The sequence below is a fragment of the Gymnoscopelus braueri genome (assembly GCF_963280865.1).
Source record: "Gymnoscopelus braueri genome assembly, chromosome: 8".
In the NCBI taxonomy this organism is placed as follows: domain Eukaryota; kingdom Metazoa; phylum Chordata; class Actinopteri; order Myctophiformes; family Myctophidae; genus Gymnoscopelus; species Gymnoscopelus braueri.
Window position 1 is genome coordinate 41476226 of NC_137609.1, and position 25986 is coordinate 41502211.

Below are 25986 nucleotides of genomic sequence, written 5' to 3' on the forward strand. Positions count from 1 at the left end.
GGAACATTAGCCAAAAATAGCCGATCTACAAGCTCACAACGCCTCGCAGTGCGAGGCGTTGTGAGCTTGTAGATCTGCTATTTTTGGCAAAGAGGTTTGGTGTAGAGGGGAAAAAAGAGCTAACCAAGTACAGAGCCTACTTCCTCTCTCTCTCAGCCAAGGGGTCCTTGGCCTGAATAACATTGAAGATGTTCCACGTCGTTACGTTTTAGGTAATCTTTTAATACCTCACAACGCTTTGAAAAGCTCACAATGCTTTAGTTTTTGTCTAGTTTTAGTTGAGTTGATTTAGTTGACAAAAATTTATTTTGGCGGGCCTTAATGGCGTCGTAATGGATGATTTTACACTTGCATACTGACAATAGCCGATCTACAAGCTCACAACGCGTCGCAGTGCGACGCGTTGTGAGCTTGTAGATCTGCCATTTTCAGAGCGCAACACCCTTGTGCAACTAAACATAAAATAACTTGTCTTAGTTCTACTGGATCTCGTCTCCACTAGTCCCTCCCTAACATTTTTGTCTAGTTTTTAATTGTTGACAAAAGTGTCAATATATTTAGCTTTAGTCATCGTAGCTTAGTTTTTATTCAGTTTTCATTTAGTTCTCGTCAGTGAAAAAAGGTGGTCGACGCAAATTTTTCGTCATAGTTTTAGTCGACAAAATCAACACTGCTTGAGTCTCACATCACAATATGGATAATAATATCTTAACATATTGCCCAGGCCTTAGTACTCCTACTGACGTCAGAGAGGACACATTGTGACGCACCGTGGCCAGACGGCACCGTGGCCACCCCACTAATTCCATCTGCTGAAATGGAGCCACCTCGTCTGAGACGTGCACTCCGAGCCAAGGCCTGTGTAATGAGCTCCGAGGTGTTTTTAGAGAGAGAGAGAGAGCGAGAGAGAGAGAGAGAGAGAGAGAGCGAAGCGAGGGAGTGGAGGAGGAAAAGGGTAACGCACTATAATAACACGTGTTGAGGTGGAGGAGGAGGCACATTAGCGAGATGAGAAGGAGAACAGAACGACAGAGCGTTAACAGGTATAGATGGGAGGAGGGAGAGGGAGAGGGAGGAAGTGTAGCCTCTTTAAAAAAGCCAGGGAGTATAGAGGCATATTGTCCATGTCGAGTGGAAACCTTGTTTCGAATTCATGGATATTTTGCCCATGGTAGGCAGCGGTTCCGGTAGGAGACACAAAGGAGACTCTTTGTGTCTCCTACTGGAACTGCTGCCGGTCATCAAATTATTGACAAAAAAAAATCCATGAATTCAAGTCTCCATGGGGTGACTGATCGTAATTTTGGGGGTGAACTATCCCGTTAATACTTTTCATTAGTTCCATATTTATTTACAACTCACAGACACTCTTAACCGCCGTGTCTTTCACTTTAAAATGAATGCAAAAAGTAGCAGATGCTACACGTTGTGAGCTTGTAGAACGGCTATTTTTGCCTAACTTTTGTATGATGCAGTTATATGACAAAGTAGAACGCCTTAAATTACGGAGAAAACAGCCCCGAACAGCAGTGATATTAGCCAGCTGAAAAGCGAGAACGGATCGACTGAGATCGAGAGCAGGTAGGAGGAAGGAAAGGAGGGCGGTAGGGAGGAAGAGAGGAAGGGAGGAAGGAGAGAGGGAGTAAAGCCTTTCTAAATGTCAGCGCTGTGAGCGGAGCTGCTCAGATGAGACTGGGCAGCTCCAGGCACTGTTACAATGGGGGAGAAAAAAAACACACAGCTGGCAGAACATCAGCTCCTGGTAGGGGGGGGGGGGCATGGGGGGGCAGGCAGCTGCTGTCGGCAATGAAACAGACAGTCTTTTGCCTCCCAAACACCAGATTTTGTTGTTTTGCCACGGTCAGGTGTCTCTAACACGGTTTTGTTATTGTCCATCCCTCGCTCGCTCTCTCTCTCTCTCTCTCTGTGTGTGTGTGTGTGTGTGTGTGTGTGTGTGTGTGTGTGTGTGTGTGTGTGTGTGTGTGTGTGTGTGTGTGTGTGTGTGTGTGTGTGTGTGTGTGTGTGTGTGTGTGTGTGTGTGGTGCTTGTATTACTACAGATGGTTCTCAACCTGTGGGCTGGTTGTGCGCACGTGGGCCGGGAATGCTTAAAAAACAACATTTGAGTACTTTTTCCACCACTGATAGTAACTATACCATAAATGTCCCCACGAGTATTATAGTAGAATTCGAGAAATAGTCAGCCGTCAGCCATTGTGAGGACACAAGAGAAATGCTTGTTGTATGGTTATAAAAACATTTTGTTAGGAAAATATTCAGGCTGGGGTTAAGCGTTCAGAGGTTAAGTGTAGGGCTTCAGGTTGGAGTTTTGCCAATTCATACTTGATTGCGTGCCAGTGATGTTTGTGCACCAAAAACAGCAGTTTGCAGTGCGATGCATTGTGACCTTGTAGATCTGTTATAAATGCCCCCCCCCCCCCCAACAAAAATACAGTACACAGTAGGCCTGACCTCGATTAGTCGAATAGTCGACTAATTAGTCGAGGGGTGTCTGAGTCGACTGCCAATCTCTTAGTCGAATTATAATTATAAATATATATATACATTTTTTTATTTTTTATTATTCGACTGAGAGATTGGCCTAGTTTGTTATATTAATTAACTAGTAGTTTGCCAAAAATAGGATAAAACCAATAGTATGTTTAATCAGACACTAAGCACCCCTACAGCCCAAATGGAATGTTCCTCTATTGCATAACATATTTTTTGCATGATTTTGAGAGATTGGCAGTCAAATCAGACTGATTCAACTGCCAATCTCAGTCGAATTATTATAATTTTTTACTGCCAGTCGACTATTGGCAATTAGTCGCCAATCAGATTCGACTATACAAATCCTTAGTCGTGGACAGGCCTAATACACAGATAGCGTATGTGTCAGGGTTGGGAACCCTCACATTTCAAAAAGGGTGGAAGCTTAGATGCAGAGACAAAACAAAGTTAATTGACACAAAAACAGAACAGAAAAATCTAAAATCCCAAATCCCAGAAGGTCTGATTACAAGTTGGCTAAAGTCATACAACTACAGAGTACCTCAAAGGAGTAGTTCACCCAAAACAAAAATCTTATTTTCTATCAATTACACACCACATGAAGCCTTGAATTCATGGAGATTTTTTTGTACCTCTGTTGCACCATCAAAGACTCAGACACAGAATGAACAAAAAATAAAACTGGATTCTGAAGTACACGGACATTCAATCAAAGCAATAACACAGAAACAAGACACTGGTGTGGTGGTTAACAAGGGGGCGGGGAGAACATAACCCAAAAGAAAAGAAAATAATGGTCTAGAATTAGCCTGGAAAGGCCACCAGAGAGCAAAAAATAAATAAAAAAAAATTATAATAATAATACATTATATTTATATGCAGGTATACTATGTACATGTTATTTGAAACGACAAGCTCTCTCTACAAGATCTCTTTCACGAGGGAGCCCTGTTGAGGGAAAAAAATTCTATAGAGTTTACAGCTGACTGAAAGTTGACAATTGGTGAGTGATTAGAGGAGTGTTGAATTAATGAGCCTTTGTTAACACATACAGTGCCAAGATCGCATCGATGCGTTCTTTCAAATCCATCGCTTGAGTGCCAGGATTCCAAAGAACGCATTGATGCGTTCTTTTGAATTTTCATTGTTTAATCTGTGATCGCACGGTCCTGTTTATTTCTCATCAACACTTTCGTTTTCCACTTACGTCACACTCACCCGGAGCCGGATGTAAAAAAAAAAATCATTTCCGGGTCACATTGTTTTTCTCCGGTAATTTTCATCCAGAATAAGGAAAAACACGTTTTTTCACACGGTATAAAAAACGAACGGACAGCTCAACTTCTATTTTCTTTGGTCCGGGTGACTAACAGTCATCGTCGTAGTGTATCACATCGTTTTCAGGCCGATCGGCGGACCAGGGATTGTCGAAAACGTCACTTCTGGTGAATGACAGGATATGACGTGGGCCTGTTTGGGAGGGGGCGAGCGAGGTGATCAATGTGTGGATTTGCTGCTCTCTACTGGTGGAACTGTCGTAGGTGCTTGACATCACAATCAGAGAATTTATTTGAATGAAAAATTACAAAACAAAAAAAATAAAAAACACGCAAATTGCTGGCACAGGGGTGAGTACATTATGAATAAACTCTGGCAGTCAATGTGTTAACAATCATTACCAGTGATTACCAAAAGTGTGAAATGTTTAAGAAGGCATCTTCTCAACCTGGACTATTCTGGCTTAACAAGATTCAAATGAGCAATTATCTTCTTCGAATATGTTCCGATTTCAACGAATGACACGTCAGTTGAAAAGCTTTCATAATCTGTCAAAAAAAAAGCAGAACAATGACCATGGCAATGACCTTGTGTCTCAAACCACTGTACATGTGTGTGTGTTTCCACAGGTGCAGCTGTCCCTCTACACGTACCTGTCCTCAGAGTTCATTGGCACGGCCACCATCTACACCACCATCCGCCGCGTCGGCACCGTGCTGCAGCTCATGCACACGCTCAAGTACTACTACTGGGCCAGCAACCCCCTGGAGTGCAGCGGCATCGCCCCCAAAGGCCTCGGTACGTGACCGTACGCGCGCATTCACAATCGCACGCACACACATTTACATGCACTATGGTTCTTCTCACTATTGAGTGTCCGTCCTGAGATTGGGAGGTCTGGGTTCGATCCCCCGGCCGGGTCGTACCAAAGACTATAAAAATGGGACCCAATGCCTCCCTGCTTGGCACTCAGCATCAAGGGTTGGATTGGGGGGTAAGACCCTGCAACATACTAGAGCAGGGCTACTCAACTTAAGATGGCTCAGGGGCCACTCAGCAAAATACCAAAAGTCCAAGGGGCCGCAAGCTAAAAATGTCGGTCCTATTTTGGATTTTTTTTCGATTTTGTAACACACACTACACATTGTTATTGTTATAAGAAAATGTACATTTTGACATCATATTCTTTTCACTGTACCTGTTTATTTTGTGTGTATGTCCAGTGGCATCAGTTACAGCAAAAGCTAAGGTATGGCAAGGTTAGGGTTGCCAACTCCCAGAGATTTAAATAAGGGACACCTATCCTGGGCACGCGGCAAAGCCGCGTGGCCGAAAAAAATTGGGGGTCAAACCCCCCAAAAAAACCCGAAATGCATAGAAAACTATGCATTATACCTGCAACAATTGACGCACCTGTCTGTTTGTTTTTGAAAAAAAATGAAGCAACCCATATATTTGAACGGATTTTTTTTTTTTTTTTGGTTTGACGATGAGGGGCCGCAGAGACGCTGCATTGGGGCCGCATGCGGGCCGCGGGTTGACTAGCGCTGTACTAGAGTCATGTCCAGGGGGTGTACTTACATCAAGCTGCCTCACGCTACAGAAACAGGAGATAGGCTCCTGACCTATGGGCCACATGGCTCGGCAATAAGGCTTACTTATGGTTCTCAACGGGACAGGGTTTCAGGGGGTCCCCAGCTAAATGATCGATAGTTACAGTCCTAAGAACCGATAGGGTCTGTAACTCTGAGAGTGTACGAATGGAACCATTCGTACACTCTCAGAGTTAAATGAATACGGAGGATTTGACGGTGTAGATTGCACCAAAGGTTGCATCAACTATAGGGTCAAATGGCCCTAATGCATATCAAACTGGGGGTCCTTCAAGCAAGGACCAGTGATTCTCAAACCATTTGAGAATCACTGCACTATGGGTAGGGCTGTCACCATCAGGACATTGTGCTTGATGATTCATTGTCATACAAATAATTGCGATTAACGATTTAATTGTGTTTTTCCTTGAACATCAGTATTCAGTGGACAAGACTCTCCAAGATCCAAAATCTGACCTAGAATTCAGTCAGGCTCTAAGTCCCAATAACACCCACCTGATCCCTGTTATAAAGTTTTATCGTTGATTGGCTATAGTTGGAAGACTTGCGTTCCCAAAATGAGATAAGAACATAAAAAATAATAGGCAATAAGACTGTTTTATTGGTTTTAATTAGCAGGTTAGAGTTATTGAGCAATGGAAATTGTTTCTCTAATATGACTGTATAGTTTGAAAATGATTTATTTTTCTTGGAGTGAAAAACAAACGAAAAGCGGAGAATTTGAAGATTGAATTATCCCTGCTTATCTCAAGAAAGTTTTAAATGGGGTTATTACTGCCACACACACACACACACACACACACACACACACACACACACACACACACACACACACACACACAGAGTAATAGTCAGTAATAACCTAATTGTGACGGTGTCACAGAAATTTATTATTTGGTCCGTTAAAATGGATATGCATTAAAAGTAGCAGACTGGAACTTATTTTAATCAATACAACTTTATTTTAACCAATCTGTACGGTAGACAGAGGAAAATATTGTACTTTTACTCAACTGCATTTATTTTAAAACTTTAGTTACTTTGTAGATTTTGATTATAATTACAAAACAAACATTAACCACTAACCATTAACCACTAACCGCTCTATATACATTTCGGCCATTTGAAAATAGCCGCTCTACAAGCTCACAATGCGTCGCGATGCGACACATTGTGAGCTTTTAGATCTGCTATTTTCAAAATATTTGTATACATTTGAAAACTTGTGAAATCGGACATTATGCATAATGAGTACTTTTACTTTTGGTACTTAAAGTACATTTTGATGACAATACTTTTGTACTTTTACTCAAGTACATTTTGAATTCCGGACCTTTACTTGTAGTTTTTATTGCAGTATTGATACTTTTACTTAACTAAAATGTGAGTACTTTTCCACCACTGCAGTCAACTGCTGTGCTAAAATATCCTGCTTGCATCACAGCGAAATCCAAGAGATGGTCTGGAACCAGTAGTGTACTGGTTCTCAACATGGGGCCCGGGGACCCTATAGGTGTCCTTGTGGGGGGTTTTCAGGGGCGAGGTACCCGGGCTAAATGATTGATAGTTAGAAACCAAATGGACTATTACTGGTTTATTGTAAATGGAACAGCACTGCAGGACAATTACAGGACTACAAATGGAACCCATTTGTACACTGTCAGAGTTAAATGAACGCTGAGGATGTTATAGAACAGATTGGAGCCCCAGAGATTAAAAATCCAATCAGATAGGGGTCTCTGGCCTTAACCCATTAAGACCGGGAACCCATCTGTGTCATTGTAAGATTTTTTGGGCTATTCAAAAATAGCAGATCTACAAGCTCGTATAGATGGGTTTCCCGTTTGTAAACATTGAGGATGATGCGCGCGCAGTGGAGGGAAGAGCCTGTAGAGGGCGCTATTACCCGCAGCATCTCTGGCCACTGTACATTGATAAAATAAATGGTCTTCACCGGGTTTAATGAAAGTAGATTAAATGATGCAGTTTGTAATATCTTCTTTACTCAATAAAAATGATTTGTCGGAAGTTGGATCTGTCTGTATATAATAGCAGCATTATGCCTATTCTGCCTATAATAGCAGCATTATGCCTATCTAAATCCCGAAAATAACAATAGAGTGAATGGCACTTCCGGGTCGTTCTACCTCCCGCATGCGCAGAATGCACACTCTGCTCTGTGATGACGTCGCGCGGAAACCCATCTATAGCGCGACACCGAGTGCCGCGCTATACGAGCTTGTAGATCTGCTATTTTAGAAAAAACTTGAACAATTTAGCAAATCTTTGAATATATATATTATTTTTTTTAAGCGAACATTTTTAACTCAAATCTTTGCTTTTGGGGGATTCTACAAATGTCTTCTAAATCCTAACAGCTTCTTTTTTGAAAAAAAACATATGTTGCTGTATATATATCAGTGGTTCTCATACTTAAATACTAAAAATGTGTATACTGTATATATTCAAAGATTTGCACATATTTTATAAAAAAATCTAAAATAGCAGATCTACAAGCTCGTATCTGCTATTTTTGAATAGCCAAAGAAATCTAAAAATGGCACAGATTCTTCCCCGGTCTTAATGGCTTAATGCATATCAATCTAGGAGGTCCTTGAAATTGAAACGGGCTGAGAATAACCCTTGTCCACTCCAGAACGTTTAACAGCCATTGACTTTAATCAACCAGAGGCTCTCTCCTCCACTGGGCCTATCACAGTGCATCCCACGTTGCCCCGGGCAACAGACCGCTTTGATTGACACGACATGAGGGAGCGTTGGGGGAATAGTAATGAAGCGGCTGTCTGCCTCGCTGTCACCGTTGCCATGTCTGCTTATTGTAAGCGACTATGAGCTTATCTTTCTGTGAAGTTGCTTGTAAATATTGGTAGTTTTCAGGGTTGCGTTTTTTTGCCCTTGTTTCTAAAGTGTAGTTACTTTTTTTGGGCTTGCTTCCTAATTTGGTTTAAACAAGTGGTTCTCAAACATTTCCGTGTTATCGTGGACCCCCCAAAATGTATATGTAGGCCTTTTGTCCCTCCCTATAACCCCCATCTGAAAACATTTTGTGCCAGGTAGCCCTGTACCAGATTTGTTTTAAAATGTTTCAAAAATCGTCCAAATATTTCACATTTTATTTCAAGATTTGTTTTGAAAATAGCCGATCTACAAGTTCACAACGTTGTGAGCTTGTAGATCGGCTATTTTCAAATAGCCAAAGTTTAAATAGGGCTGAAGTGGTTAATGGATGTTTTGTAATAATGATCAAAACCTACAAAGTAACTAGTAACTGAAGTTTTCAAATAACTGTAGTGGAGTAAAAGTACAATATTTGTCCCAGAGATGTAGTGGAGTAAAAGTAAAAGTATAGAAAATTGGAAATACTCCAGTAAAGTAAAAGTACCTCAAAATTGTACCTAAGTACAGTACTTAAGTAAATGTACTTAGTTACTTTACACCACTGGTTGCTTATTTCTCTCGTAATATATGGCAACACTGCCTCGCTGTGTGTTTGGCTGTAGCATTATGCCTGCTTACCGGACAAACTGCCAGACTGCCAAACTGCCAACCCCCCCCACCCCCGTCCTCATGTGAAAAATAAAATTATAATTAGCAGTAATTAACCCCGGCCATGTATGTATTAATGGCCTTTTGAAGGCCATGGTTCCCTCATGGGGTTCTCATGTCAGTGTTGCTTTGGGTGCATGCCATACATATGGTAATCAGTGAGATATATTTACATGGTGGAAATATTTTATCTCTGCTCCGGAGATCACCGTTCGACGCTCTCTGTGTGTGTGTGTGTGTGTGTGTGTGTGTGTGTGTGTGTGTGTGTGTGTGTGCGTGCGCGTGTGCGTGTGCGTGTCTGTGTGCGTCCATCTAGTCTCACATACAGTGTGTGTGTGTGTGTGTGTGTGTGTGTGTGTGTGTGTGTGTGTGTGTGTGTGTGTGTGTGTGTGTGTGTGTGTGTGTGTGTGTGTGTGTGTGTGTGTGTGTGAGACCCGGTCTCTCTCTTAATATTGCGTGTGTGTGTTTGTGTGTGTGTGTGTGTGTGTGTGTAGTCTCACATACTACTATGAACATCAGTGTCATTTTCTTTAAGCACGCTGACAGCAGGCCAAGGACCTCAATTATTGAATATTTATTTTCAATTTGGTCAATGACAACTATGTCATATTTATTTGTATGTATTATCGCAGAGCAATCATCCCTCAAGGCTTAGGGATAAGCTCCCTGCCAGGCTATGGACCAGAACTAGCCAATTGCTTTAGATTAACACCAAAATATACGTACATCAGTACATTCATGACTGAAGAGTTATTATTACAGCACGCCTCCTCAGCTCAAAAGGTGTTCTCTGAGGACACGTACGGCCCCTTAGATCTGTAATGCAGACGACGGATGTATTTCTGTAATGTTGGCAGTGGTTCTCAGGTCTCTCTCTCAAGGCCTTTGCAGACAGGGAGCGATTTTTCGCACGAAAAAAACGGACAATATCATTTTTTAAATGAACACATGGTTCTCAATGACCTCATGCATACCGGCTCCGAATTTACCGTGCGGCGATGCGTCGATGCGTTTTTTTTCCAATCGAACCCAGTTCGATTCGTGCGTCTTTTCGCATGCGGTAAAAGCTGATTGACTAATCGCACCCTGTCTGCAAAGGCCTTTACAGTCCATTGAAAGCTTTAGGGACACAGAATGGAGAGACATTATTCACAACCATGACAACTAAACTGGGAAACATATAAGAGGCTCTATAGTGTGTGTGAAGCTCAGCAATGAGGCCATACAGGATACCAACACACATAGAACACACACACACACACACGCAAAGCAACTGTTGAGAGAGACAATACAGAGAGACACGATACAAAAAGGGAAAGAGAAAGGTATTTGGACTAATAAGTCAGCTCAAAGAAATATTGTTATATTATTATCATATTAAAAATGTATTTACAAATTTGATCTTTACTCAGACCCTCTATTGACAAATGTCTCATGAAATGAAATGAATGAAAGTAAAGCACTAACACACACTTTTTCATACATAGATCACACACACACACACACACACACACACACACACACACACACACACACACACACACACACACACACACACACACACACACACACACACACACACATGCTATTTTCAAAAGAATTGTATACATTTTAGACATATGATTTGTGAAACAGGACATTCTGCATAATGAGTACTTCTACTTTTGGTACTTTAATTACATTTCTTTACCAATACTTTTGTACTTTTTCTCAAGTAATTTTTTTATTCCGGACTTTTACTTGTAACAGAGTATTTCTACATTTCAGTATTGATACTTTTACTTAAGCACAAAATGTGAGTACTTTTTTCCACCACTGCCTATACTGTACAGTACAGTATGTGATTAATGAGCGAGGCAGTGTGATCATGCGTAGGTGTCATGTTCCATCATGACACACGCTGAATGATGCATCACTCTGCTCTGCTGCAGTGTCATGTATGGGCCTTATTTAATCACACGCATGTCTGCACACACACGCGCACACACACACACACACACACACACACACACACACACACACACACACACACACACACACACTAACCCTATTTCTCAAATCCTACTATATCTGTAATTCAAGCGCACGCACACACACACACACACACACACACACACACACACACACACACACACACACACACACACACACACACACACACACACACACACACACACACACACACACACGCTCAGAATATGGGCATGAAATAATGTCCGCACAGAGTGACATAGTGATGGAGAGTGTGGGGAGGACAGCTTAATGCGATCACACACCCTCCTCTCCTCCACCCAACCCCATCCTCATCTCTCTCTCCTCTCCTCCACCCAACCCCATCCTCATCCCTCTCTCCTCTCCTCCACCCAACCCCATCCTCATCCCTCTCTCCTCTCCTCCACCCAACCCCATCCTCATCTCTCTCTCCGCTCCTCCACCCAACCCCATCCTCATCCCTCTCTCCTCTCCTCCACCCAACCCCTGTCTTCATCCCTCTCTCTTCTATATAACAAATATGCAGTGGTGTAAAGTAACTAATTACATGTACTCAAGTACTGTACTTTGGTACAATTTTGAGGTATTCTTTACTTTACTGGAATATTTTCAGTTTTCAGTACTTTTACTTCTACTCCACTGCATCTCAAAGGCAAATATTGTACTTTTACTCCACTACAGTTATTTGACAACTTTAGTTACTTGGTAGATTTTGATTATTATTACAGACATACATCAACCACTTCAGCCCGATATACATTTGGCCATTTGAAAATAGCCGATCTACAAGCTCACAATGCGTCGCGTAGATCTGCTATTTTCAAAAGAGTTTTATGCATTTTGAAAACTTGAAACGGGACATTCTGCATAACGAGCACTTTCTACTTTTGTTTTGAATTCCAGACTTTTACCTGTAACAGAATACTTCTATATTGCAGTATTGATACTTTTACTTAAGTAAAAAATGTGAGAATACTTTTTCCACCACTGCAAATATGAATATCCAACCCATACTAAAATGCAAAAATTAAAAATGAAATCCAACACACAGGGACACCGTAGATAAAACACCCACACCTGTAGGGAAATTAGCGCCAACATCAAACGACTCCGTGTAGATAAAGTGCCTTCAAGTGTTTCAAATCTTCCCTATTGAACAATGATTCAACCTGCCTGAAGTGGGCCTGCGGTGCTATTGTATGTTTGGAGTGCTAAAGAGGCGGACAGCTTCAGGATACGAGCTATTCTGGAACCTGGATGTTCTCTTCTTAATGCTTCTTAATGTCTTTTGCTGCAAAGGGAGGCAATTAGAAAGGTTGTTAGCAGGGTGAGAGGGGGGCCCTGTAGAATTTTAAGGCCATTCTTCTTTTGTAATCTGGCTTTGTAGATCCCCTGCTTAGGGGGCGGGAGATCACATGCAGTCATTCTTCTGGATGCTGTATACGCCACACTTTGTTCCAACTGCCTTCCTGTCCTCACATGTCATGACGCTAAACCACGCAGTTCACTGCGTAGGAGAGGATTCTCTACACCGCTGCATAGATCCCTCCCCCATCCCCTCCCACCCCCAGCAAATACAACCCTGTCTATAAAACTGTTTCATTCATACCATCCCTGGATTAGAGTTCTCAAATTCTGCCCGAACCCGACCCTACCCGACCCGACGGGCCGTGCCAAAAATGTCACTCAGAGAAGAAGTCGGGTGTCATCTCGTTCCAAAAAAACAGGAAGCCATGCATCCACCCTGACTATGTGATTTTTAGAAAAACACTCCTATCTCAGTTTCTTTTTTTTGCACCACCCATTTTCAACATGCCATAGCCCCAAAATGGCCGATCGCGGGTGGAATGTTATTGTTCCAGCGGACACACAGATGCCTCCGCCTCCTCACAGGGAAATTTTTTTTTGTACACAATGTGGCTTCCACAGCGTTTCAAAGATCGTCGGATTAAGGTAATTACGCTGGCAAGGGGATAAACAACGATGTTTAATATCTTGGCAGGAGATGTGTTAAAACAATACTGGCGAAAATGGCCAAAACTCAAACGTCAATGTTTTGGCCATAATCTCTGGAACGGACGGTCCAATCTGCTCAGTTCAAAGCTTGTTGGATGCGTGACTTTGAGGACATTAACACATTAACCGCCAAGAACGTAGTCCTACGGTCCGTTAAATCCAACTGTTAAGCGCCGAGACCGTAGCCCTACGGTCCACGGTCTTTTCGCGCTATTCACTTCCGGGTTCACTTTCGGAATTTTTTTGATCCACTTCCGTTTCCGGTTTGATGACCGGAAATAGAATTATTTGGGATCCGGTTTTGATGATCACGTCCACTCTCGTTCTACAGACGAAACTGAAACTCAATTCTCTTCCTGTAGTTTTTTCTCCTCGCATTTCACTGTTTAACGTAATCCGCTCTAACTACAACATGGATACCCCGTTTGACACGTGGTCTTCACTGGGAGATACAGTGGGATGTCGCGGATGTAAACAGACCTTGTACGGCTCAATCTTAAGGATTTTAACAAGATCTATGGCGACATGAAAAAAACTAAAAAACAACAAAAACACCTTGGCACTGGTGAGTACATTATGAGATTAACCTCTGGCGGTCGATGTGTTAAGCACATAATGACACTTTTTGGGGTTTTGGGGGTTTTCGAACCGCCAGGCGGTGGGCTGCTACTGCGCCACCCGAGCGGGCCCCCTTTGTTCTATACTTTAAAGCAGAGGTCTTCAACAGGGGTTTTCAACAGGGGCTAGGGGTTCCTCAGATATACTGCAGGGGGGCCTCCAAATCTTTGTGTGATAAGAACTTTATTTTTACATTAGCCACTTGAACCCTCGCATCCCTATTCTGGGAGAAACATCAGCCCAAAATAGCCGATCTACAAGCTCACAACTTGTCCGTAAATTATTATAGCTATTTTTGGCGAGAGGTTTGGTTTAGAGGGGAAAAAGGTCAAGTTTACAAAGTGGTTTTAAGTGGTTAAATGTCTGAAAACATGAATCCAATATGTAGTGGGGGGTCCCTGCTTCATCTCTCTCTCGGCTAAGGGGTCCTTGGCCTGAAAAACGCTGAAGGACCCCTGCTTTAAAGTCAAACAAATCATAACATCTTGGCTGTCAGCAACTGCAGCCGCTTCAATCGCTATGGCAACAATCTCTGATGGCACCGGCACCTCTGTGACGTTGCAACCAGCCCCCTTTTTGTCATAAACTGTCTCAACACGTATACGCCAACCACCATTTATTTAACAAACCTCTAAAAAACGTTTTAGCTGTCACGAGTCTCCGCCAAAAAAAAAAGGTCTAGCAGATATACTACTGACTGCGTTTTATGGAAACAGAAGAAATTGGAAGAGCACTTTTAACGAGAGGAACACACTGGTGGTGTTGACCTTCAAGAAGTCCTTTTGTGTTTTGCGAGAGAGAGAGAGAGAGAGAGAGAGAGAGAGAGAGAGAGAGAGAGAGAGAGAGAGAGAGAGAGAGAGAGAGAGAGAGAGAGAGAGAGAGAGAGAGAGAGAGAGAGAGAGAGAGAGAGAGAGAGAGAGAGAGAGAGAGAGAGAGAGAGAGAGAGAGAGAGTGCTTGTATTACTGTACTTATGAGGACCTTAATGTCCCCACAAGTATAATAGGATTTGAGAAATGGACATTGTGTGGTCGTCCAGGAATCACCATCCTTATTTCAGTCATTTGGATTCAGCAGCATGTCTTCTATGAAAGCATGTTGCGCAGTGAAAATAGCCGATCTACAGGCTCACAACGCGTTGCATCGCAAAGCGTTGTGAGCTTGTTGATCTGCTATTTAAAAAAAAAAATTACTTTTACTTTTGATACTTTAAGTATATTTTGATGCCAATACTTTTATTCTTTTACTCAAGTAACATAGTGTATTGAACACAGGCCTTTTACTTGTAACAGAGTCATTTTATATTGTGGTATTGATACTTTTACTTAAGTAAAATATGTGAGTACTTCTTCCACCACTGGCCATACACATTGTTGCAGTCGTGAGGTTTTATTTTGCTTTGATAAATTAAGTACAGTAATACAAGCATATGTGTGTGTGTGTGTGTGTGTGTGTGTGTGTGTGTGTGTGTGTGTGTGTGTGTGTGTGTGTGTGTGTGTGCGTGTGCGTGCGTCTGTGTGTGTGTGTGTGTGTGTGTGTGTGTGTGTGTGTGTGTCAAACGCTTTGTGATCAGTAAGCGTTTTAGAGCACTTTCCGTGCACTCTGGCAGAGAGGATGTCAGTAAACAGAGTTGGCTCACTGCAGCACAGATTGTTGCACATTCATCGCACTGACGCTCATTATGTTTTATTAACGTGGACTTTTATCAGTGTGATGTTGACATAATGTTTGACGTGTGTGTGTGTGTGTGTGTGTGTGTGTGTGTGTGTGTGTGTGTGTGTGTGTGTGTGTGTGTGTATGTGTGTGTGTGTGTGTGTGTGTGTGTGTGTGTGTGTGTGTGTGTGAGAGAGTGCACTTTAAGAGAATGCAATCCATTTGCCTGTTTGCATTTCACTTCCTGTATAACAGCAGGAGAGTTGGTGTGTGTGTGTCGATATAGAAACCTAGATACCTCATTGGCCGCTGCAGTTCCTTGGAGCGACCTGTATCGCAGCCACCATATTAGAGGGGGCACGCTGCCACTCAAAGTGACTACTGGCCAATCACAGCGCGTTGACTATAGTTGCTGCGCTGCTGCCTCTTAAAGGGTTAAGGTCTGGGTTACGAAAAGACCCGCCCCCACCTGCCTCTGATTGGCCTACCTTCTGTGACGCACGCGGAAGCTTGCCCCCTCCAATGTGGTGCCCGAGATGCAGACGCATCAGAGCTGGAGGAGGCGTCTACCTTCATATTGTGTGTGTGTGTGTGTGACTGTGTGTGTGTGTGTGTGTGTGTGCGTGCGTGCGCTTGTATTACTACCATATACTTTTGAGGGCCACGTGTCCCCACAAGTCTAGGAGGTCCTCACAGGATAAAGGGTTGTTATATGGTTTTTTTTTTTTTTTTTTTAGGGAGTTAGGTTTACAATTAGGAACAGATTCAGGTTGGGGTTAGGAGTAGACATTTAGAGGTTAGGTTTAGGGGTTATGTTTGGAGTTATATGCCTGATTTACACTAGATATGCATAGCTGTCGCACACTGAAAATACCACATATAAAGACATACTAAAGACTGAACTGGGGAAAACAGCCTTTTGTTTTAGTGCCCCAACCACCTGGAATGACCTACAGCTTAAATTTAAGATCTGTTCTCCCATAACATACTGACAATGTTAAACCTTGATTGCAGGCCTACCCACAAGTGTCTGCAATTGCTTTTAAATTGTGTTGTGTCACACGATAGGGAAATGTTGTTTTATTTTGTTTCTGTTCTGTCTTGTTTTTTTGATGTGACTATTGATGTGAAAATGAAAACGAAATTGTACTGTGATGTATCTCGACGACACGGCAATTGAGGGCAACCCCAATGTCTTTCGAGAATAAATAAAGGTTTGAAATGAAATGAAATGAAACATATCCGATATGCTGTTCTCGGCTTTATGGTTAGGGCTAAAAAATGACAAAATGTTTTATGGCATTCATGAAATCGCTGTCCTAAAACGTTGATGTCCTCACAATTATAGTAATACTAACCTGTTTGTGTGTGTTTGTGTGTGTGTTTGCAGATGGACCCCGGCCGTCCCAAAAGGAGATCATCTCTCTCAGAGCCTTCATGTTGCTCTTCCTAAAACAGCTCATCTTAAAGGTACAGTCCTCTTCTCTTTGTTGTCTACTGTACAAAATATCTTAATTATACTCTGCCCACCCGCCCCCCTCCCTCCCCCCTCCCTCCCCCCTCCCTCCCACCTCCTCCCCCATGGTGTGGTTGTGTCGTCTGTCTCCACATCTCCTGGGAATGCTGGCTTAATGTGAAGCGCTGCGTATGGAGATTTGCATTATGGATCAGCAGCACACAGGCTTTGTGTGTGTGTGTGTGTGTGTGTGTGTGTGTGTGTGTGTGTGTGTGTGTGTGTGTTTGCGTGTGTAGTGGTTTAACAAATGGCTGCTCGTATCTGCTTGCCTGTGTGTGTGTGTGTGTGTGTGTGTGTGTGTGCGTGCGTGCATGCGTGTGTGTGTATTTGCTCATGGGGATGCACTTTATTTGATGCGCACACTTACTATATGAGTGTGTGTGTGTGTGTGTGTGTGTGTGTGTGTGTGTGTGTGTGTGTGTGTGTGTGTGTGTGTGTGTGTGTGTGTGTGTGTGTGTGTGTGTACACGTGTTCTCGCCTGTTTTTGTGAGTAGGATTCGTGCATCTGCATGTCTCTTGTTAAAATGCATGAGGCCAGGTAGAGATTTAATGAAGTTGTCTCAGGTTAATGAGATGTAAAAACCACTGTCCTCTGATGAGATATGGCTTCTTCTTCTGTGTTGTTGTGCAGGACCGCGGTGTGAAGGAGGACGAACTGCAGAGCATCCTCAACTACCTGCTGACCATGCACGAGGTATGAAACGCGCTAGTGCATGCTACACAACACGTTAACATTACCTACTGACTATGCATGAGTTATGAAACACGCTAGTACACGCTACACACGCGTTAACATTACCTACTGACTATGCATGAGGTGCAAAACACGCTAACTGAGCATGTATGAGGTAAGAAGCGCGCTAACCGAGCATGAATGAGGTACAAAACAGAAAACACGCTAACCGAGCATGTATGAGGTACAAAACACGCTAACCGGGCATGTATGAGGTACAAAACACGCAAACCGAGCATGTATGAGGTACAAAACATGCTTACCGAGCATGTATGAGGTACGACACACGCTAACTGAGCATGTATGAGGTACAAAACACGCTAACTGAGCATATACAGTATGAGGTAAAAAACACGCTAACTGACCATGCAATGAGGTACGACACACGGTAGAGCGGCCGGATGGGAACCGCAAGGTTTCCAGTTCGATCCCGGGCTCCCCTAGAGTTAGTGTCGAAGTGTGTCCTTGAGCAAGATGCTGAACCCCTAGTTGCTCCCGGTGAGCAGGTTGGTGCCTTGCATGGTTTCCTCCGCCATCGGTGTATGAATGTGTGTATGAATCAGTGAATGTAATTCACAATCTATGTAAACCGCTTGGGATAAAAGCGCCATATAAATGCACCATTTACCATTTACATCTCTTAGCAACATGAGAGCGTTTGAATGAAACCTTCACCTTTACACTTTCTGTTCTCAACCATCCTCCGCTAGCAGTTATATCTATTCCAGCTCTGACAGCATCCTTTTTTCCCTGTTGCCTGAATTCATCCTTCCTTCTCCTCTCTCCACCCCTCCACCCCCCCACCCAACAACCTCTCCTCACCCATCCTTTCATGTCTACGTACCTCCTGCAGGACGAGAACATTCATGACGTGCTCCAGTTGCTGGTGGCTCTCATGTCTGAACACCCGGCTTCCATGATCCCTGCGTTTGACCAGAGAAACGGGATAAGGTCAGTAACGGCAACTCACCACCCCCAATACACACACACACACACCCCCACACACCCACACACACACACACACACACACACACACACCCCCACACACCCACACACACACACACACACACACACACACACACCCCCACACACCCACACACACACACACACACACACACACACACACACACACACACACACACACACACACACACACACACACACACACACACACACACACACACACACAGACACACGTCCCATTCTAATGTTTTCCGTATGTGTGTGTGTGTGTGTGTGTGTGTGTGTGTGTGTGTGTGTGTGTGTGTGTGTGTGTGTGTGTGTGTGTGTGTGTGTGTGTGTGTGTGTGTGTGTGTGTGTGTCCTGGTTGTAGGGTGATCTGCAAACTGCTGGCCTCCAAGAGTGAGAGCATCCGTGTCCAAGCTCTCAAAGTCCTGGGGTACTTCCTCAAACACCTCGGACACAAGTAAGTAGCCTTTGAGGAAGAAATTATGTTATGCTATTATGGTCGTTTATATCTAACCGTTATATTTTACCATCACGTATAGCACGTACTGTATAGATACATTATGACATGACATGATATTTGGTAGCCTGTAGGAGCCAAGATGTCTCCGCTAGGCCTGATAGCTATTGGTTCAGCTGGTCCTTGTAGCAGCCAGAGTATAACTATGGTCTGATAGCCCTGTACTAGTTGGCAGAACTACCTTACCATGGATCTGTGTCAGACTGTGCGTCTATTGTACTTCTTCCCATGATATCATTAAAGTTTATTACACAGCTCGGTTAAATGCTTCATTCTGATTGGTCAAGCACTTAATTCAGCGGTGTGTGTATTTCTGAATAATGAACGATGAGCTCAATAACAGACCGCTGTCTAATCAAAGACTCAGAGCACCTGCACCTGCTATCCAACATGACAGCCATGTAAACAAACACACCATGTCATTTACAGCTAAACGTTGCTCTCAAGAATGTTTTGAAAACATTTGAAGCGAGAAATAGACAATGCAGTAACCAAACATTTATTCTATTTGATCAACGCTTCCTTGTTTTCCGAGGCGACCGTGTCCGCCCAGCACAACACTTATGGAATACTTTCATTACCGTAAGCAAGGAAATACTTTGTTTTGTTGTTACTTTTGGGTCAATGTATTAATTAATTTAATAAGTAGCCGAAGCGGGTGATTCAGGGTGATAAGGTACCTCCGCTACTCGTCGGTGCCTAATCACCCTGTCAGGATTTGTTTTTCAATAATGACCGGCAACCCGTTAATTATCCCTTTGCATAACCATCACCACCTAGAATATTGTCTCGACTCCTGTCGCCTCATCAATTAATGGTCGTCCAATGATCCGTGGGTCGGCGGTTCGAATCCCGGCTCCTCCTCTCCACATGTCGAAGTGTCCTTGGGCAAGACACTGAACCCTACATTGCCTCCAATGAGTTGGTCAGCACTAGCTTGCCACCATTGGTGTGTGAATGTGGGAAGTGAGGACGCTGGCGTCGACTGTTTGCCGCTTCACCTCCCAATGTATGAATGAATGAACCATCGTAAGGCGCTTTGAGCACTCTGAAAAGCGCTATAAAAATGCAATTCATTATTATTAATTCAACGACACCTTTCATCTGACTGACTCATCCTCGTTATTAGTGCTTTCAGATATAGAGTTTGAAATAGACAATAAATGGCTTCTCTGTGCAATCTGTAGCTATTGATATCAAGTTACTAGGTGTGCAGTAATTACTCGATAGGTCTTGATTCTTCTGCCCCCTTCAACTAATGAATATTGACCTTAGTCGGCACCATACTGTACAACAACACAGTTTTATTACCAGAGAGGATCTCATGTCCTGAGCACAAAGACTACTACTGCTGCTAGGTATACTTCGTTGTATGATGATGGATACCAAAAATATCAGACCTACAAGCTTATCGCAGAGTGTTGGGAGGTTGTAGATCTGATATTGTTTGCATTAAAAAAGCCAAAACTAAACAAAAACTGAAAAAACGTTTTCAAAGAATTTTCACTTTTTCTTTTTTACTTTCAAAAACTACACAATCTTATAGAGACGCTAGGTTTAATGTGGTTGATTACACCCACGTGGTGTCCCAGATCTATCCTAATCTCTGGATGGACACATCCAGGGGAAAATAAAGGTATTATATTCTATTTAGCAGTCCTGGAATTCCCCCAGGGCTCTAGTTTTCAGGACCACTCCTCCAGGTGAATGTAGGAAATGAGATAGATTGATCCTGTAATTTCCCTATAGAGGTCAGATGTCTGTGTAATGTGTATAATATACATACACCGTACAGTATATTATACTGTACGGTAAATCAGCTAATAGATGGTCCCATTGGGACAGTGGTGCTGGTGGAAAGTCCTAACATTCAGGTCAGGGCAGAGAGAGAGAGGGAGAGAGAGAGAGGGGGGAAGAGAGATAGAGAGAGAGGGGGAATGCACTGCAGTAAAAAGTGAAAAACAGCAGTGCAGTCCTCGAGCAGCTAGAACGCACTGTGCCACTGACTGCTGAGTTTTATGCTTGTAGAGGTGTGTCACATGGGACCTCGCTGTGTGTGTGTGTGTGTGTGTGTGTGTGTGTGTGTGTGTGTGTGTGTGTGTGTGTGTGTGTGTGTGTGTGTGTGTGCGTGCGCGTGCGCGCACGAGTGCACGTGTGCCCTGCATGGAGGTAATGCGATCCTGTCTAGGCGGAATAATCATTTTGACAGACTGCGGAGGGAAGGTGGAACCTTGGTGTCAGGAACAGCAGCAGTGCATGCTGGGGGGTTTATATTTGTCCCATGTGACACCATGCAGCCACCTCCTCTTGTAGCTATAAGCTAACGGCAGCGCCGCATGACGCTGCACCTGAGCAAAGTAATTTATGAAGATACACCATCCCAATTGGAGCCACTAGAGGCGACATGGTACACAAATCCTACAAATGGTCTCCTAAGTGGGCGCCGGCGTCTGACGGCAAATCTCGTGAACGTCCAATGTTTACTGGTGCGAGAGTGTGTTGCTGGGACAGAAATGTCGATGATAAAGTAGATTTTCTCCTGATTTGTTTCTCTGAAAAAAGCTATTTTAGTTTCAAAATGTTGTTAATATTGTGTGACTTGTGACGATCTGGTCAAATATTTAGTTCAGTGACCATGGAGCTAAAGAATGGTTCAGAAGCTGTGTTCACGTTCACTCTTCCATTGAAATGAATAGACTCCAACCTGCTTTCTGTCTCCTAAAAAGGCGTCCGTCCACTTCACACAGATACGGGAAGTAAACCGGAGATGCTATGTCTTGCTATTTCCGTCTTGGACCTGAGCACCAAGGACTGACAGATACAGATATCTCTATATATGGGCATAAAAGGGACACATGGTAGACAGACAGAAACAGACATCTCTATAACGGGTTCAAGGGGTACTCTGACAAAGCCCCCAACACTATATGACTCGGACATAATTGGTCGGTTCGGCATATCGTAGGTGTGAGGGGTCGCGTATCATGAAGAACTGTATCAGTTTAATGATATAGCTCATACTAACCCTGTACATGGGCAACTGGCGGCCCGGGGGCCACATGTGGCCCCCACCTTCACTTAATGCGGCCCGCAGGTTAATACTGATATATTATTGATTTCAGCTGTTACAATTGCAAACATGACCTGCTTTAATTACTTCAGTCTACATTAGTACCTTAATGACTAGTATTAACATTCTATTGTCTTTTTTATGTCCAATGTGTTTGTAATTAAGTTCATAAAGTTTACATATGTATAACTAAATGTATTAAAAATTAAATAAAAAATAACTTTGCATGATTCCAATTCAAAAATAGCAAAGCAAAGAATCTGGATTCCAATTCAAAAATAGCAGATCTACAAGCTCAAAATGCGTCGCACTGCGACCGTTTTGAGCTTGTAGATCGGCAATTTTTGCTACTCTTGTGTGACATAGAATGGCCTGAGTATGCAATGTGGCCCTCTGGAGTGAGTGTGGAAATATAGTGGCCCTCTCCATCATCAAAGTTGCCCACCCCTGTATAATAGCTTAATGTGTGTATGGGGTGAGGGGGTGCTTAGTTTGGCGGCTGAAAGGCATAATTGCTGTCCAGCTTATATAGGTGCTGTGTTGCATTTAAACTAAAGTATCCTTCCTGCATGTGCAGTATAATATCTGATACCCAACATAAAATATCCAAACATCAATATCAGATGTTCAGCCAAGCCAGTTTAAACACTGCCAGAGGATCGTTTAATAAAACGCACAGAGATGAACATCTCACAGCGACTGCACATTTGTTTGTGTGTGTGTGTGTGTGAGTGAGTGCGTGCTTGTGCGCGCTCGCGCGTGTGAGTGTGAGTGAGTGAGTATAGTAGAACTTGAGAAAAGGACCATTTCCCTGGTACTCATCAGAGAAATGATTGTTTTATTTTTAGAGATAGACTTATAATAAGGAAAGGTGTTAGATTTAGGGGTTAGGGTTGGAGTTATGCCTGATTTATGCTTAGTTGCGCGTCAGTATCACACACCAGAAATAGCCGATCTATTCTGTTACAATATTTAAAATACAAGTAAAAAATTGCATTTATAAAATTGCCTAAAATCTTGTATAGAAACACAAACGTGTGTGTGTGCGTGTGTGTGTGTGTGTGCGTGCGTGTGTGTGTGTGTGTGTGTGTGTGTGTGTGTGTGTGTGTGTGTGTGTGTAATACACTGATAATGGTCCTATCATACACAAAACGCCCTGGCTGCCATTAAGCTGAAAACAAAACGACAGTGTGAAATTAATTGAAATGCGTTGCAAAAACAAAGATAATGCACACTATCTGCTCAGTGCAAGCTAACAACGTTAGCATGTTATTGTTATTAAAAACTATCAAGTAACGCTGCCATACGATGAAATATAAAATAAATATTTATTAAAAAGCTAAAATACAAGGTTTCTGCAGGACACCGATGATAGGCTATAGTTATAATCATATCAATACAGATAAATAACCTCCTTTCATCATATTCACCATCTTAACCACACCATCGCCTGCTATAGGAAATGAATAGTTATTATAATGGCAAACATCAAAGACAGCTGGTTGACGGAGAGAGACAGAGAGAGAGAGAGAGGGAGAACCATGAGCACTGACAGGGCTACTCTCTACTTCCTGTACGCAACCAGACTGTCCACGGAGAAATGACGGCAGATCTTGATTTCATCAGACCTGAAATTAGGTTATTACTGACTATTACTCTGTGTGTGTATGTGTGTGTGTGTGTGTGCGCGTTCGTGTGCGTGCGTGTGTTGTCCTTGCAGGCGGAAGGTCGAGATCATGCACACACACAGTCTGTTCACACTGCTGGGAGAGAGACTTATGATGCACACCAACACTGTGTCTGTTACTACGTACAACACACTGTATGAGGTAGGTACACACACACACACACACACGCACACGCACACGCACACACACACACACACACACACACACACACGGCAACACAAGTGTGTTTTGTACACGGTAGGTGACCCTGTCCACAAACGCTGCAAGTCAAGTCGACTCTGTTTGTAATGTGTTTATGTCCGTTGTCTCCCTCTCCTGACAGAGAGAGGTACAGTAATTGCGGTCGATGATACTACATTTAATATGCCTGGTGCATCTAGTGTTCACTTTGAGCACTTTGCAATTGCCTGGTTGTTCAAATGTGCTAAAACACACTTATTGCTTTGCCTTGCCTTGAGTTAACTAGGGGGTAAGCCCCTGTGACATAGGCTACTAGCGTCATGTCCAGGGGGTGTACTTGTACACAGTGCAATTACTCTAATTTTTTACTGAAGTAAAAGTATCAATACTGCAAAACATAAATACTCTGTTATAAGTGAAAGTTCAGAAATCAAAATGTACTTGTGTAAAAGTACAAAAGCATTGGCATCAAAATGTTCTTAAAGTACCAAAAGTAAAAGTACTCATTATATAGAATGTCCCATTTCAAGTTCTCAAATGTATACAAATCCTTTGAACATAGCAGATCTACAAGCTCACAATGCGTCGCGACACATTGTGAGCTTGTAGATCGGCTATTTTCAAATGGCCGAAATGTATATAGGGCTGAAGTGGTTAATGTATGTTTTGTAATAATAATCTAAATCTACAAAGTAACTAGTTACTAAAGTTTTCAAATAACTGTAGTGGAGTAAATAAGTACAATATTTGCCTCTGAGATGTAGTGGAGTAGAAGTAAAAGTATTGGAAATTGGAAATACTCAAGTAAAGTACAAATACCTCAAAATTGTACTCAAGTACGGTACTTGAGTAAATGTACTTAGTTACTTTCCACCACTGCTTGTACATCATGTCCAGGGGGTGTAGTTTGTACATCAAACTGCCTCACGCTACAGAGACAGGAGATAGGCTTCTGCCCCCTATGGGCCACAACACAAGGCCTGTTAATCAATATGCGTTGAAACATTGTGTGTCATTAGCTCAGTATTATGTCCCTCGTCTCTCCCTGTAGATTCTGACGGAGCAGGTGTGTACCCAGGTGGTCCACAAACCCCACCCTGAACCCGACTCCACCGTCAAGATCCAGAACCCCAGTAAGTCAAACTGAAGCCGAGTCACAACTTCCAAAACACATATATACATTTTGACCTTTGACCTTCATGGCCCAAGACGTAATCATCTCTTAGGGCATTGGTTCTCAAAGTGGGGTCCTTGGGGAGCTTCCAGGGGGTCCCCAGCTAAATAAGATAATGCAGCGTCGCAATCATTTTAACCACTTTATGCATGTTTTATACTTTGGCTATTCAAAAAATAGCAAGATATACAAGCTTGTGAGCTTGTACTTCTGCTATTTTTGAATATTATTTGAAAAATCTTGTTTGTTTCTTGTTGCATTTTTTTGCAACAAGAAAACAAAAAAAAATCTTCTCTTCTGGGGGGTCCCTGGCACAAAACATTTTCAGATGGGGGTCCGCAGCCAAATATATATAAATTTGGGGGTCCTTGACATGAAAAAGTTTGAGAACCACTGTCTCAGGGGACAGCCTACTGATCATTCCCACCAAGTTTTATGAAAATCTGACGATGTTCTCAAGTTCCTTTCTAAAAAACGGATAGGCTACGCACGCACGCACGCACGCACACACACACACGCACACGACCGGTAAAAATTACAGAAACTTACCTCAGCTGAACCCATCTGGTTTTCAAATGTTTTTCAAATTAAATATCAATAAATCTTGTTTTGAACTCCGGCTGAAAGTAACAACAGCTATAATTGGCTTAAATTCGTATTTACACCACTCTGCCAACTCGGCTGTTCAATAAATATGATACATAAGTATGTTTTGAAAGTTATAATTAATTAATGAGAAAACAAGAACTTTGCGAATTTGCTCTGTCTTTGTTTCTCCCTCTCTTTTGCTATCCCACCATCCCTCACTTCTCTTTCTGCCTCATTTCCAATTTTTTCCCTCATTTCCTCCGGTTCCTCTCTCTCTCTCTCTCTCTGTCTGTCTGTCTGTCT

General features: G+C 42.8%; 1 protein-coding gene across 1 annotated transcript in view; it reads left to right on the plus strand.

The window, feature by feature from the left end:
• The window catches only part of LOC308089988 (neurobeachin-like), a gene marked incomplete at both ends in the record, with an annotated part of 234794 nt that overhangs the window by 127446 nt on the left and 81362 nt on the right, over positions 1–25986 (plus strand). Inside the window, 7 exon segments of the mRNA XM_080434989.1 lie at positions 4421–4589; positions 16639–16718; positions 17396–17458; positions 18351–18448; positions 18831–18923; positions 23774–23882; positions 24973–25054. Coding sequence (XP_080291115.1) covers positions 4421–4589; positions 16639–16718; positions 17396–17458; positions 18351–18448; positions 18831–18923; positions 23774–23882; positions 24973–25054 — 694 coding nt within the window.